The 14,609-nt window shown below is 36.8% G+C and overlaps 7 protein-coding genes across 7 annotated transcripts; 3 read left to right on the forward strand and 4 right to left on the reverse strand.

Moving 5' to 3' along the window:
* Positions 1 to 194: 194 nt before the first annotated feature.
* On the reverse strand, positions 195 to 1,652 carry FDP41_013297 (uncharacterized protein; the record flags this gene model as incomplete). The annotated part of the gene is made up of 1 exon (XM_044703911.1): positions 195 to 1,652. The coding sequence occupies one exon, from the start codon at positions 1,650 to 1,652 to the stop codon at positions 195 to 197; it is 1,458 nt and encodes a 485-aa protein (XP_044565527.1).
* Positions 1,653 to 2,903: 1,251 nt separating this feature from the next.
* Positions 2,904 to 4,044, forward strand: FDP41_013298 (uncharacterized protein; the record flags this gene model as incomplete). Its single annotated transcript, XM_044703912.1, has 6 exons — positions 2,904 to 2,923; positions 2,991 to 3,069; positions 3,233 to 3,341; positions 3,393 to 3,539; positions 3,609 to 3,981; positions 4,035 to 4,044. 6 exons carry the CDS (start codon positions 2,904 to 2,906, stop codon positions 4,042 to 4,044), a joined length of 738 nt encoding a protein of 245 aa, XP_044565528.1.
* An 87-nt stretch (positions 4,045 to 4,131) lies between these two features.
* Positions 4,132 to 5,472, reverse strand: FDP41_013299 (uncharacterized protein; the record flags this gene model as incomplete). Its single annotated transcript, XM_044703913.1, has 1 exon — positions 4,132 to 5,472. The coding sequence occupies one exon, from the start codon at positions 5,470 to 5,472 to the stop codon at positions 4,132 to 4,134; it is 1,341 nt and encodes a 446-aa protein (XP_044565529.1).
* Positions 5,473 to 5,740: 268 nt separating this feature from the next.
* FDP41_013300 (uncharacterized protein) lies at positions 5,741 to 6,753 on the forward strand (the record flags this gene model as incomplete). The annotated part of the gene is made up of 4 exons (XM_044703916.1): positions 5,741 to 5,825; positions 5,983 to 6,158; positions 6,214 to 6,329; positions 6,387 to 6,753. 4 exons carry the CDS (start codon positions 5,741 to 5,743, stop codon positions 6,751 to 6,753), a joined length of 744 nt encoding a protein of 247 aa, XP_044565530.1.
* A 64-nt stretch (positions 6,754 to 6,817) lies between these two features.
* FDP41_013301 (uncharacterized protein) lies at positions 6,818 to 8,008 on the reverse strand (the record flags this gene model as incomplete). The annotated part of the gene is made up of 1 exon (XM_044703917.1): positions 6,818 to 8,008. The coding sequence occupies one exon, from the start codon at positions 8,006 to 8,008 to the stop codon at positions 6,818 to 6,820; it is 1,191 nt and encodes a 396-aa protein (XP_044565531.1).
* A 128-nt stretch (positions 8,009 to 8,136) lies between these two features.
* Positions 8,137 to 10,501, reverse strand: FDP41_013302 (uncharacterized protein; the record flags this gene model as incomplete). Its single annotated transcript, XM_044703918.1, has 4 exons — positions 8,137 to 8,943; positions 9,011 to 9,239; positions 9,296 to 9,606; positions 9,668 to 10,501. The coding sequence occupies 4 exons, from the start codon at positions 10,499 to 10,501 to the stop codon at positions 8,137 to 8,139; spliced, it is 2,181 nt and encodes a 726-aa protein (XP_044565532.1).
* A 491-nt stretch (positions 10,502 to 10,992) lies between these two features.
* FDP41_013303 (uncharacterized protein) lies at positions 10,993 to 14,571 on the forward strand (the record flags this gene model as incomplete). Its single annotated transcript, XM_044703919.1, has 1 exon — positions 10,993 to 14,571. One exon carries the CDS (start codon positions 10,993 to 10,995, stop codon positions 14,569 to 14,571), a length of 3,579 nt encoding a protein of 1,192 aa, XP_044565533.1.
* Between the last annotated feature and the right edge of the window lie 38 nt (positions 14,572 to 14,609).

Genomic DNA, 14,609 nt, shown 5'->3' on the forward strand with positions numbered 1-14,609 from the left:
GAGTGGTGTGATGTGGATGATGGTTGTTGTTGATGTGAACTTGACATGGTTTTTCTTTTGGAAATTATCGTGGGCGCTGTTGTTGTAAAATTTGTTTACGTGAAGAAGACAAATGACATTAATATTTTTTTGTAAATGGGAACTGTCATCCAATGAATAAATTGCCGAACCTGGTTCAAGTTAAAGAGTGAATTTTAATTCAAAGCAAGAAGTACCACCATCACCAGCATCACGACAACCATCGATCGGTTCATCAACAAACTCTCACTTCCATTTCTCTCAGGAAGTAAAAGAGAATTTCCATCACCTACACCACTTCCCAATCCAAGTCCAGGCATGGACGAATCTAAATTTGAAATTCCAGCATCATTCCAAGTTTGCTTCATACATCCATAAAATTGATCATAATAATATCGACATGATCTGAAAGCAGTAGAAGTTTCATCACTATATTGGGAATATCCCAACGATTGTGATGGTGTAATACTGTCATAGTAATACATTCCCAAATTATAGAGACAAGCTTTTAAATCTAAAAGTTGTCCCTCACAAGATGCCACACACTTTCCAAGATTGCTATCTGTTTCCTTTCCAGCACAACCACATCCTTGTGAAATGGCAGTGGTACAACTGGAAGAAGTGGAACATGTTTCCTTTCCTGCATAGGCAGAACATTTACCAGTAGAAGAATCGCAATATCTGCTGTAACATTGATCATTGGAGGTACATCCTTGTCCGTTAGGTCTCGATGCTTTTCGAACACACTTGTTGTTTTCACATGAAACCATTCCTGAATTTACAAATGCACAATCGAGAAAAGTATCACAATATTCACCAATTGGTGCCTTGTACTCACAGGTCGTGGAAGCAGTTGCGGATCGTCTTCGACAGTAAGTATTAGTTTCGCATTGTTGTGAGAGATCTAACAGAGAGCATGCTTGTCCCTCTTGAACAACAGGAACACAAGTACCTCCAATCACCAATGAACAAGTAGTACCTGATTCACAAGTGATATAATCCGTAATTGCAGGAGGAAGAAGTGTGTATTTGAAACCACAAGTTTCACCCTTCTTGGCTTGTGATGTTTTCACACACTTGGAAGTGATAAGACCAGGTATGATGGAATTGAAAAGACTTGCCAAAGCACAATGTCCTTCAGCACAATCAGAGATGGTATTGTCAGCAACATTCTTGACATTACAAGTTTCACCAACTTTTGCAGTCTTGATAAGAGTCATTGGTCGACAACGTCCATTGAAACAAGCACTACTAAATTTGGAATAGACATTTTGTGCACATTGAGAGTCTTCAGTGCAAGTATCTCCTTCCATTCGATTTAATGGACTGCAAACGTTGTTGATGCAAGAAAGAGAAGAGAATTTACAATCCCAGGAAGTAGTACAACCAGATCCCAATTTTGCTTTCCAGATATCTGCAAATCTCTCACATTTATTTCCAGTATTGATCCAACCGACTGGACAATAATCCAGAAAGGAAGGTGTGAAAGTGTTTGTGATGAGATTGGTTCGACAAGTTTGAGCAGAGACTCGTGTTAATGACGTTATGAGAAGGGAAAGAAGAGCCCACAATATTAAAACAAGAGGGATGAGAGAGATGACTGGTCGTCTCGAGGTGATTTTCATTTGTGACATTTTTTTTGTGTGAAATCGTTGTGTCGTTCAACTGGCGAACGTAATTTCCTGATAAAGAGCGTCCATGTCTGAAAATGTCAAGCATGGAATTGTGGAGGCAGTGGAGCTGCTCTTGGATTGTGCAAACTGGTGACAACAGAGAAGCGTCCAATGAGAATCAATGATGGATGTTGCATTTCAAATGGCACTTGCGAATGATTCAGCTTTTACAGTAATACAAGCTCTTCGAATGCCAACTATGAAAGTCTCTCAAAGTTTTTTTAAGTTTCAATAAATCTAACCTTAGTTCATCCCATTCGAAACATAATCTGAGTTATGACCCACCTTGGTTATTTTGTTCCGAGCACAATTACCAATGTGAGTATAGTGCAAACGGAAAGGGATTGCAACCATTTGGCATGCGTGAATGTGGATCTCCAAAAAGCACAAGCAAGTGTAAAAGTGTATTGTCTGGACCGAATATTTTGCGCGCCAAAAAAATGAAATTAAGTTTTACGTTTCTTCTCGTATCGCTGTCGGTGGATTTGTTGTGCAACTCCATTGGTCCATCCATGATCATGAATCCCTATGCGTATTATGTAATTTTAGGACTGCATGCCATCTCGTTAATTGCACATGCGGTCATTGTATACATTATTATTTCCAGAACATTAATGTTTACATCGGGATTGATATTTCAAGCCTTTTTTAAACTTGTAAAGTTTTCAGTTCTGGCCTTTTTATTTCATATTGGACTGATAGGCGGAGCGGCTGCTTTTAAAATTGTAGGTATTTCTGGACCCAGAGGAGGGAATAATTTATTGTGTTCATGTATTCAAATAGTATGGTTTCGTTAAGTCACCATCCAATCCATTATGGGCTTGGGAATCAGCTGGTTATTGGATTTTGTTCATCATACAACAATTGTTTTCCCTCGTGTTTTATTGTGTCATGATTCGAACTGGCATGTCACTCATGTCTGCCAAGTTGTATTTCCCAACAAAGTAGAGTATTTGAGATGAGCGAAATGTCATAATCGAACCAATATTCCCAAAGTATTTTACTTTGCTCAATGGAACTGTTGTTGTTGGGCGCGGAACTGAATTCAGGATCCTCGCAAATTACTGGAACGAATCACCAAAATATCCTCAAATGTTGCCTTTCCGCATCCCTCATGAGACAAAGATGAAGATATATTTGTTGCGATTTCGAAATTTATTGCGAAAATTATTTCGAAAATAAAAACTTCACACACTAAAGTGTTGAACTATCATGTCCATCAATAATTCAACGTAGGTTTTCACAACAACAAACCATCCATGGAACACATGGCTCACAACAAACATTTAAATTCCGAAGTGGGTCTGTGCTTAGAAACCATCCCGATATTGTGGTAAACTGGCGAGGTTTGCTCGGAGAGTTGTGTGGAACTTCATTGGTATGGATTGAATTAATAATTTAGAAAATGATAACAATTGGTTGATATATTCACAACAACACGTGAATGATATGTATTACCATTCGCAATTATGCAATGACAAAATTTCATCGTTAACGATGATGGATATTTGAAAAATAATTTTTAATTACACGCATCCTAGTATACTTTCATGGGATGTACAGCTGCTAGTTTTTCAACTGGAGACGTATTTCAGACCTCTCTATGCCAAGCTTTCACTCAAGTGGCTTGTTTTCATATATTCGCACCAAGTATGTAACATGACATTTCACAAAATTTACAACTGACCATTGCTGTCACAGTAAGCGGAGCACATTTCAATCCAATCATAACACTAGCAACTCTCATCACTAGAAATATTGGAATTTTAACAGGTATACTGTATATTGTGATGCAAATTATAGGAGGAGTAATTGGAGCTGCATTTTGTTTATTGGTCACAAAATCGAGTATGTTTGATTTTAAAATTTCGAACACATATTTTGTGGACAATATATTTACATAATATTTCAAAATAGTACAACCTGCTATTTTACAACCTCCACAAGATTTAGGAGATGCATTTCGAGCATTTGCCTTGGAAATTATTCTTGGATTTTTTATTGTTATGACCATGTTTGGATCATTTATCAAGTCACAACACTTGAGCCAAGAAACTGGACTGGAACCAATATCTTCTGTAGTGGCAACTGTTCCTGTTGCATTAGCTATAGGAGGAGGTGCCCTTGTGAATGGAAGTATGAATCCTGTTCGAACTCTCGGCTCACAAATAATAGGATGGACTTGGTATCCAAATTGTTGGATTTATTTCACTGCACCATTTATTGGTGGAGCACTAGGAGGACTTTTCTATGAATTTATTGTGACAAAACCAAGAAGAAATTACATTTCGTAAGTATTTGATTTCAAATATGTATGTGGTGTTGATAAAATTCATGATGTAGCCTTAAATAATATTATTGAAACATCCATATATTTACACTATTTCAAGTATTTTCTATTGAATACATTTCACTCGAATATTACTAATCCTATTTTTCACTACAGTTCGTATATATTTTTTATCAATAAATTAATTGATAACACTGGACTCACGACATCCACTTCCAAATAATCCAATCCACCAATTCCACCACTATTACTTCCACCGACTCCACTACTCGTGTCAGTATTTCCAAATGTGATTGTCTCAGTGAGTGGTATGTTCAGCTTATTCCTAAGAACATTTTTAATTCCATACAACTCTTGAGCGTTATAGAATTGATCCTTAATATGATCCACATAGTCATGGGTCTTGGTTTGATCTCCATATTCAGAATCACATGATGCCTTAATTTGATACGAATACTGATCGGTTATAAAATTCGATAATTTTTCAACCAGCAATAGATCATCGGCTGTCAATGTCGTTAGAGGATTATTGAGCGAGGAGGCTCCTGCTTGCATTAATCTCAACATGACATAATTATTACTACACATGCTAAATTTCTTCTCCAATTCTTGATGTTCCATTGAGAGTTGATACGTCATGAATGCATCCATACCGAACGATGACAAGGAAGTTGCACTTTCAGTCAAAATCAATTCTCTTGTTTTACCATTTCGAGTGACTTTCACTTGAGCCGTAATGAGAACACTTGTAGCGAGTGTGATTCGATACACTTGATAGGCTCGTCTCAGCATGTTCACACCTGGAGCCTCTGCTTCCCTCAAACAAAACGCTCCAGTGCCTCTCTTTCCACCCACACAACACAACACAAAGGTATCGGAAGAACCAGAAGAACCAGAAGAACCACATTCTGAATTGGCACGAGTCATTGCACATCCCACTCCTGGTACAAAGACTTCGTACTTGTTGTAAATGAATTTTGAATCTTTTACAAAGTAGAGTCGTGCACGTGCCTTGAGAAGATTGGCCTCCACTTTCAAGGTGGTTCCTAAATCTATTTTCTGACCTTGAGAGTTGTAGTAATAGGAGAAGGAATCCGAACAAGTGCTTGTATTGGAATTGAGTGTTAATTCTATTGAAGAAGAGATGCAACGTTGTTGAGGAGTGGAAGATGTCAAAGTGGAGGTGCTACTGCTACTACTACTACTACTACTACTACTACTCAAAGAGTTACAAGCAAAATCACCAAAGGAAGCATATAGAGATTGAGCCTGGCAGGTAGAATGGAAGAAGATAAGAGGAGATGGAACCAGCAGTAGTAGAACTAGTAGAACTACTATTACGAGAGGAGAGAAAGTGCTCGTCATTCGTCGAGGGATAATTATGGATGGAAATAACGAAGAGTTGTGAGTGAATAATGTAGGTTTGAGTGGTTGTTGTTGTTGTGAGGTTGTTGTTGTTGCTGATGGAGGAGTGTGTTTCGACAACAACATTTCTTTTTTAAGGAATTTCTAAAATGGCCATTTCTCAAAGTTCTGAAGGAGAAAATGAGAGGTATTTGATTAAAATTACTTCTATGTATGTATTAATAGAATACAGATTTCAATTAATTGAAAGAAATTCTTTGAATAAAAACAATCGTATTCGAATTGATACAAATTTTCTGAACCCATCCAATTTGAATGATGAACCAATTGGCGCCAAAAACATACGTTTTGTAGATAACACGAAAATGTTATTTTTATGATAAATTTTAAAAAAATGTTATCGTTATTCAAGAATTTGTTTGGCTTTGGAAAGAAGAAGAAAGATGAAATGAAAATCACGGTCATGTTGATCGGACTAGGTAAGTGAGGGAATTTAAAGGAATAATAAGGAAGAACGTGTTTAAACAATGAATGGAATTTCGTCAATGAATATTTATGTGCGTCGGAACAAATCGGAAATACAACCATTCGAATACAAATAATTTGATGTATTTGTCATATTGATCAACACTTTAGACAATGCGGGAAAATCCACGTTTTTAGCAGCACTAAAAGGGCATGCTGATTTCAAACCAATGCCAACAGTAGGATTTAACAGAGAAACCTTAAAGCACCAGCATTACGAAATTACATATTTTGATGTGGGAGGAGGAGCAAATATTAGATCAATATGGCCAAATTATTTTCCCTCAGTAAGTGATCATGTCATGCTGAACATCCTGTCACTAATCAATACTTGATTAACAGATACATGGAGCAATTTTTGTTGTGGATTCTGCTGATGAAAAGCGACTTGAGGAAGCTCAGAAAACACTTGAAGAAAGTATAAAACACCCATATTTCAAAGGAAAACCGTTGTTGGTGTAAGTATGACACAAAAAACGAATGACTAACCACAAGTTTCTCCAAATTTGCCATAGTCTCGCAAACAAAAAAGACCTTCCAAACTCTTTGGATCCTTCTGAAATATCTGAAAAACTTAAGCTGCATGAACTAGCTCAATATGTTTCAAGTTTCAACATTCTTCCTTCCATAGCTAAAAGAGAGCTTACAAAAAACAAATTAGATGATCACATTGTGAAAGGGCTCGACTGGTTGAGCAACGAAATTGAAAAGAATATAGAAGAACTTTCCAAAAGAATCGAGAAGGAAGAGAAGGAGTTCGAAGAGGAGGAAAAACGGTTAGCAGAAGAAAAATGGGAGCGAGTAAGGAAAATGAGGGAGGAGAGACTAAAGCAACAAGAAGAAGAGGAACGAAAAAAGAAAGAGCAAGAATCAAAAGAATGAAATTTTGTAAAAAAAAGTAAACTGCTACAGATTGAAAAGTAAAATATATATTTTCATAAAGGAATTAATTAATTCCAAAAGATGTACTGATATAGATGTCATACAATGAAGGCCATGCATCATTAGAGTCATAGTTAGAAAGGTTTGGAGCAATATTTGCTGAGAAATCAACAAATATTTTCCACTGATCTAAATTAATGGACTTGATAGGATTGTCAGCTGAAACCAAAAAGTCACTAAATGTCTCCGTGAAAGGGCTTCTTCCTGTCATTAGAACCCTCAGCGCATAAGCAGCAACATGAGCATCAATTGATCTACTCTTTTCTGAATCTCTCAGAAATTTGAAGGATACGGTGAACAAATTTTTCATCTGCTCAGAGTTCCACAAATAAGACTCCTCAGTTACCTGGTTGATTTTGTATCGAAGCTTGTCTATCGAGTCACATCGCAAGTTGAACATTCCAAAAATCCATTCGCTTCGTGAAATGGATAATTTTGATTGAAAATTAAATAAGAATACAAATATAAAGTACTTGTAGTCATAGAATGAGGTAATTCCTAAATCTTTTAAAAGCCTAAGAAGTCCACTCGAAGAGTGCGTTGGTAAAGCATTAAAATCATAACAGTAATTAAAATAATCGTTTGTGCTCATTTTGATATTGTTGGCATCACTCGGATCATCAACATAGTTTTCAAAATTTCGAACACAATCAAACATGCTAAAATTATAAAACCAATCAGTTGTTTGACAATGTTTGTAGAGAGTAGGAAATGGAGAAGGAATACAAAGATTGCTACTTGCAACAGTTGTAGAATATTCGTTACATATGTGGTGATAGGCTTTCACTTTTTTAAAGTTATTATCGTCATCACATTGACGCTGTTCGGAAAACTCTTCTTTCAACTCTGAAGAGTGCAATTGATGAGGAACAAGAAGGTGTTGGGTACTACAAATAATGTGATCATGGCGGTTGATGTGGCCACAAAATGCTGCTGATTCATTGCATCCGTGAGGATTATCCCCATCATCAAGATCCTCTTCTGATTCAATATTCTTTCTCTTTCCGACCACCACTGTGGTTGGGTGATTGTTGTTACTTGAATTGTTTTGTTGATTGTTGTTGTTGTTGTTGTGATGACTACGAGAAGGAGTTGCAGAAACAACAAGAGGAGAAGTCAATTTTGGCAGCGTGTAGCAATGCGCCGGCAAATGCTCAAATGGAAGAAGATGATGATTCGAACCAGGTTCAGACATTTTTTTTGCGCATAGAAACAAGCTGAAATTCCCTAAATTTTTGGATCTTGTAATGGTTATTGGAGTGAGCCGTGTTGTGGTGATGAATTGTTGTTTACTTGTATCGCAATAAAAGGATCATCTTTGTTCTACAGTTTTGAAGACAATCCCAACATTTTGAGATAAGTTTCATTATTTTGATCCACGAGTTCTTTGTGAGAACCTTGACCAGCAATCTGTCCATTGGATAAGAGTACAATCTTGTCCACTTGATCCAAGTACGTCATGTCGTGTGAAATCATGAGCAATGTTAGCTTGTTTTTTCTAACGTGTTTGAATAAATTAGGGAATATGACATCTCGTTTCTTGATGGGATCCATCGCGCTTGTACTCTCGTCCAAGATAATAATTTTTGCTTTCTTTTGCAAATATATTCGTGCGAGTGCAACAGATTGAGCAAAGCCGCCACTCAAATTTGCACCTCGTGCTTGTGTTTTCATGTCTAAAATTTTGTTAATCTTCTTCTTAGAGAGCTTTTTCTTCTCAGATGGAGTTCCCTCAAGTAATAGCTCTTCAATTGTCTTTTCATTTGGGATGTTTAGTGATGGAAGAGGCTCTTGAGAACCTGTCGAGGAAGATGATAAGGGATTAATTGACGCTTCATCAAATGTAAAAACTCCTGCATATTTAGCTGCCTTAATAATTTCCTTATCTGTTGGAGTGTAATCAATTCCAACACAAATATTTTCTCGAATAGTACCTGGAAAAACATATGCTTTTTGAGCAACATAATACACAATTTCTCGAATTGAATTTCTGTTAATCTTTGAGTATGGAATACCATTGAATGTCATTTCACCTCCCTGTGGACGATATAACTTGGTTATTAAATTCACCAATGTGCTTTTTCCACTTCTATTTTGTCCAATAATGGCATATATTGAATTTTTTTGAAACTATTTGTCAGCAACAATAACATGACAGAATATGGTAATCATTATCATATGAAATATTTTGACTCACCTCAATTGTTCCAGAAAAGTTGAGAGCATATGGTTTCTTTCCATTCTTTTGGTATGAAAAAGTAATATTCTGTAATCGTAAACTTTCAAAAGAAGAAACCTTAACTAATGATTCATCATTATCTTCATCTTGGAAATTCGGAAGTTTCATTAACTTGACAACTCTAGTTTGTCTTTCTACACTCCTAGACGCCTGCAATGTGTATGTTCCTGTCCTTCTCACCAATTTACTAATTTTATGATCAATACGAACATTAAATCCAACAAATAATACTGCACTACCTACACTAAATGGTCAATATCAATTTGAAGCTTTCTATACTGTTCATAATTCAAATCTTTCTTCTTCATAATCATTGAGGCAACAAATGTTTCCGAGAGAAAGTCAAAGACACCTCGATTCGTAAAAGAGCTGTAAACTTTGTTGAAGAAAAGACGAGCATCTTCCCAAAGTCCAAATTCAGTATGCACTATTTGATCGTATTCCTTCAATTTTTTCTGTTGAATATTGTTGAGCTGAATCTCTGAAAGTCCCTCTGTCACTTGATCGAATAGCATGGCGACGCTTTGGTTACTTTGTAAATTGGTAATTACTTTCTGTGACATTTTTAAAAATATGAGAATGAATTCCAATGACAACAAACCATAAAAAGCTTACCTTTCTTCCCATGAACTGGGTTTTGGTCCAGTCAATGGTTCTCCACAGAAGAATTGAAATTACAGGTCGTATTACAAGCATCCAGTCCAACTTGGCCCTTCCTTCATATAATTCGAAACCTTCTCTCACAATGGCATAGAGAGAAGACAAAATGTTTGGAACCACATAACTGAACAATCGAAGTGTGTTGTGAATTTCTGTTGATATTCTATATTCCAATTCCCTTCCTTGAAATTCAGTGAATGCCCAAATCTCACTATATAGAATCTTTTCTAAGACAAGCCTCTTTACATACAATCGATTCATTACTGTCACTTTATAAGTTAAGTGACGTTCTATATTCTCCAACAATGTGTATAACATGGTGAGAGCAATGTATGAATGTGCCGACTCCCAACTAAACTCCTTTCTGTCAATCATTGAATTTGTAATTGTATTTTTCTGAGTTCTTAGCCTTCTGCCAATTTTTCTCCGTGAAAAGTACCACGGTAGAGACTCCAATAAAATCGGTAAGCCATAACTAACAAATAAATTCATAAAGAATTGCATTTTCTTGGTCTTCCATAAGTATCCATAAAACACAACAACTGGAGTATTCTTTAAATGATCCCAAATTTCATAACACAATTTAATAAAGGATTCTCTACTCGAGAGTGCATCTAAAATATAGCCAATAATATTCGGAATGTTTTTTACATTCTTGTAGTATCGTTTGAGTTTGTTTCTCAATTTAATAATTTTACTCATCAATCCGATTTGGTCTTCGGATTGAACACCTTCTTGAATATCGGATTCATCCTCTTCCTCTATTATTTCATCTTCATAGTCATCCATCGTGATGAGAGTGAATGGCTTTTGTGGGACATAACCGAGTCAAGAGACTTGGAGAATTTTTTCTTCAATAATTCTCCACGAGTGGTTGTCCGTAAGAATTGTTGCGTTGTGAGAAAGCTTTCTTCTTTTAGTAGATGATGATACGACCCCAAATCTTGTGAAAGATATAGTCTTTTCATCAGTTATGATGCATCAAGACTCGAAAGAGACTGGGACGTCACCCAAAACTCTGGAAACCTCTTCTTGCAAAAAAGTTATTCTCTCAAAAAAAACCGTTTCGCAAATCCACACCACCATCATCACCCAAAAAATTCATTTCGGATTTTGTATTCAAAGGTTGATGGGAATAGCGAAAAAAAGAATCAAGAACATTTCCATCAAAGATCGATCAACAAATATACGCATACATCATCAAATCTAACCCTAGGATTACCGACAAGTTTGCCGAAATCTGCTCAATTTTCTTTTTTTTGTAATATTTAAACATCATCATGATGATGGAAGACGACCCCAGTGAATTCAGTAATGAAGAAGAAAATATGGACGATGAGGATTTTTCGCTTAGGATTGCCAATGAGAGTGAAACCGATAAATCAGGAGCATCCGCAGATGAAGTAGTAAAACCACAAAAGAAGCAAAAATCCACAAAAAAGCGGAAATCATCGAGTACTAAACGAAAGTCAAAGAAATCCGATACAAAAGAAGTCAAGGTAACCATCAAATTAGGAGATATGGACACTACTGTCGCGAGTAGTAGCATTTCTAAAGGCGAAAACGATGACGAAAATGACGAAGCTTCAGAGGAGCCTACACAACAAAAGAAAAAAAGAAGAGCAAGAAAACCCAAAAATACTATGGTAGTAGATCCTAATATTCCTCCCGATGCACAGCTTCCTGTAAAGTTTGGCACGTCACAAGTCGTTTCACTTGGAAGAATTGAGTATAATAATCCAAATTATCACAACGACAGATATATTTTCCCTATTGGATACAAAGCTGAAAAAAATTACATGTCTTACAAAAATCCAGGAGCTAAAGCCATCTATACATGTGAAATTTTGGAAGGAGATGATGCACCTATTTTCAAGATTACTCCCTCTGACGACACAATTTCATATACCTCTTCAACACCAAGTGGTGCCTGGTCAGCAGTAATTAAGACCGTACAAGAATCTAGAAATAAGAGCATGAAGACATGCACTGTATCAGGTCCAGAATATTATGGTTTGTCAAATTCTAAAGTAAGACATCTGATTGAGCTTCTTCCCAATGCTGAAAAATGTACCCAGTACAAGAGAAAGTTTGTAAATCCAGAAGAAGATAACGAATCCCAATCTACCAAAAAGAGAGGCCGAAAGAAAAAGGAAGAAAAGACAGAAGATTCTTTGACGACAAAAAGAAAACGATCATCAAAAAATGTACATGATTTGGATGGAGAGAGTGAGAAAGAAAATGAAGAATTGAAAACTAAAAAGAAGAAATCTAATCAAATCAAATCGGAAGAAACGGAAAATGAAGAGGAAGAAGAAAGTGATGAAGAACCGTCAAATGTTTTAATTTTCAAAGATCCTCTCTTTACTGACGAAGGTATTCCAGATGCTGTATCCAAAATTTATAGGGAGGGGCTTCCATTCCTGAGAAAGTATCAACATACAAATTATACTGATAACATTACGACCTTTGATGGTCATAATGAGCTTATTTATTTGAAATACAACTGCTATACACAAAGTGAAGTGCAGGAATTTGTCAAAGACTGTTCGAATGCTGTAAAACAGGCCCAATTAGAATTACTTCCAGAAGAAACATCTAGGAAAAAGGATGCCGATAAGGAAAAACTTCAAGTTGAGAAGTACGAAAAATCTGAAACAAGGACTCCAAAAGAAATTTTAAATAGCATGTGGGAGCTTCCTTACGTTTTTACTTCATTGGAATTTCTTAGGCCTGTACTAAAAATTGCTGAATTTGATTATGATGAATTTGAGGATGCATTACTGCATCCAGAATTGTGTAATGGTTTAATGGCAGATCTCATCATTCGATTGATTAAGGGCCCTGCATTGGACCGGAAATCACATGCTTTGCTGGATCCTGCTTCCATAAGGTGGAAAACAGTCCTGAAAAACAAGATTGATACTCTGCAACCAAACTATAGACTGTGGCAAGTTAGTCCATTATTACTCACCACATATGACGAGATTTCTCCTCAATGGAGACTCATTATTCTCAAAGCTCTTTTGGATTGGAAGTTTGATACAAATCAGAGAGTTATCGATTATTCAAGGAATCATTATGGTCTGGGCATGCTGTTTGAACCCATTGCAAAGGAAAAGGGTGTAAAATATTGGTATTTTGGTGACCACATTGGAAGACTCTACATTGAACATCCTCCTTCTTCTAAATCGAATGGATCTTGGGAACTTAAATGTTCATCCGTTGAAGAATTCGAAAAGTTCTTGGAAGAACTTAAGTCTAAGAATGAATCATCAGAAGAAAAAGCATCTCTTGTGGAATATATCGAAACTGTGATAAGAAATTTGAAAAACAATGAAGACACTAGAAAGATTGAACAGAAACGCCAGGATAGAGAGAATATGTTAGTGAGACGAGCGAGAGAAAGAGAAGAAGAGGATCGAGAACTTCAAAAGCAACACGAACTCGAAACAAAGGCTCTTCTGGAAGAAATTGAACATGAAAAGGAAGAGGCTCCCTTGGCAGACCAAAGTGCAGCTGAAGGCTCTGAAGCTAACGATGTTCACACAACCAAATTGAGAAGTGGTAGAGCTGTTAAAAATATTAACTTTTCTGTATTTGGAGAAGAAGAAGACGGAGAAGGAGGCGATGAAAAGCGTAGTCTTAGGCCAAGAAGAAGGAAATCTTATAAAGAATCAGCAGAAGATGACGAAAAACGAAACAAAGACGATGAGGAATTTGTTCTGGATGAAAATGAAGATGACGATGAAGAGGAGTATGAAAATGAAGACGATGATGACGAAGACTTTAGCTCAGAAGAAGAGGAATATGTTGACAAAAAGAAAAGAACCTCTTCTAAATCCAACAAAGCTGTCTCTCAACCAAGTATGCAACAACAAACACAACAGCTGAAAAAACCAACATCTCAGCAGAACAACCTAAGAATGCAAGTGAACAATGTCAGTGGAGTACATCTTTCTGGTATTGGAATGAACATGATGCAAACATCCATGAATCCAATGGCACTAAACGCTCAAAGAAATGCAGCCAATCAAAACTCTAAAAGAGGACAACAACCTCCAATAATGTCTCCCAATCGACAAATGCCTCAAAACAATGTGAACAACATGTTAAGAGCACAACAACTGAACCAACTTCAAAGACAGCTACAGAGCGGCGCAATTACTCCACAGCAGTTGTTGCAACTTCAGCAAAAACAAGGTCAACAACCTGGTTATCAAATACCAAACCAGCTACCGCAACAACAAGCACAACAACCCCTTCTAGGCCTTACGCAACAACAACTTGCCTTTTTGATGAAATCCATACAAGAGTATCAGCAACGAAATGCTGGCTCAATCCCACCTTCTGTTCCTAACAATAACCCTACACAAACAAACGGTCCTGTTGGTATTCCTCAGAGCAATCCATTCGTCAGTGCTTTGCAACTCAGAAAAATGATCAGTGACAATCAATCTGCTGATGGAAATGGAAGTGCATCTATTCAACGCCCTGGCCTACCACAACAACCTATCCAACCAACTTCTCAACCCTTAACTCCACAACAACAGGCCTCTCAGCAAAATTTGATCTTGCAACTTCTTCAACAGCGTCAAGGCATTGCCAATAATCAAGCAGCAAACATGACCAATCTTCAACAACAGCCTCCTTTGAACATATTGGCTCAATCATTGCTTTCTCAACAACAAAGGCAACAACAGATGCCAACTATGCCTATTCCTCTTCAACAACCTCAAATGCCTGTGCAACCTTTACAACCTATTCAACCACCTCCACAGCCACAACAACAACCAACACAGCAATCCCAACAATCAGATTTGGATGATTTGTTTTTTGGCGAAGATTCGTTTACTTAACTCTGTTCTTGACAGAAACAATCAACCAACATTAAATG

The sequence above is a fragment of the Naegleria fowleri genome (genome assembly GCF_008403515.1).
Source record: "Naegleria fowleri strain ATCC 30894 chromosome Unknown tig17, whole genome shotgun sequence".
In the NCBI taxonomy this organism is placed as follows: Eukaryota; Heterolobosea; class Eutetramitea; order Acrasida; family Naegleriidae; genus Naegleria; species Naegleria fowleri.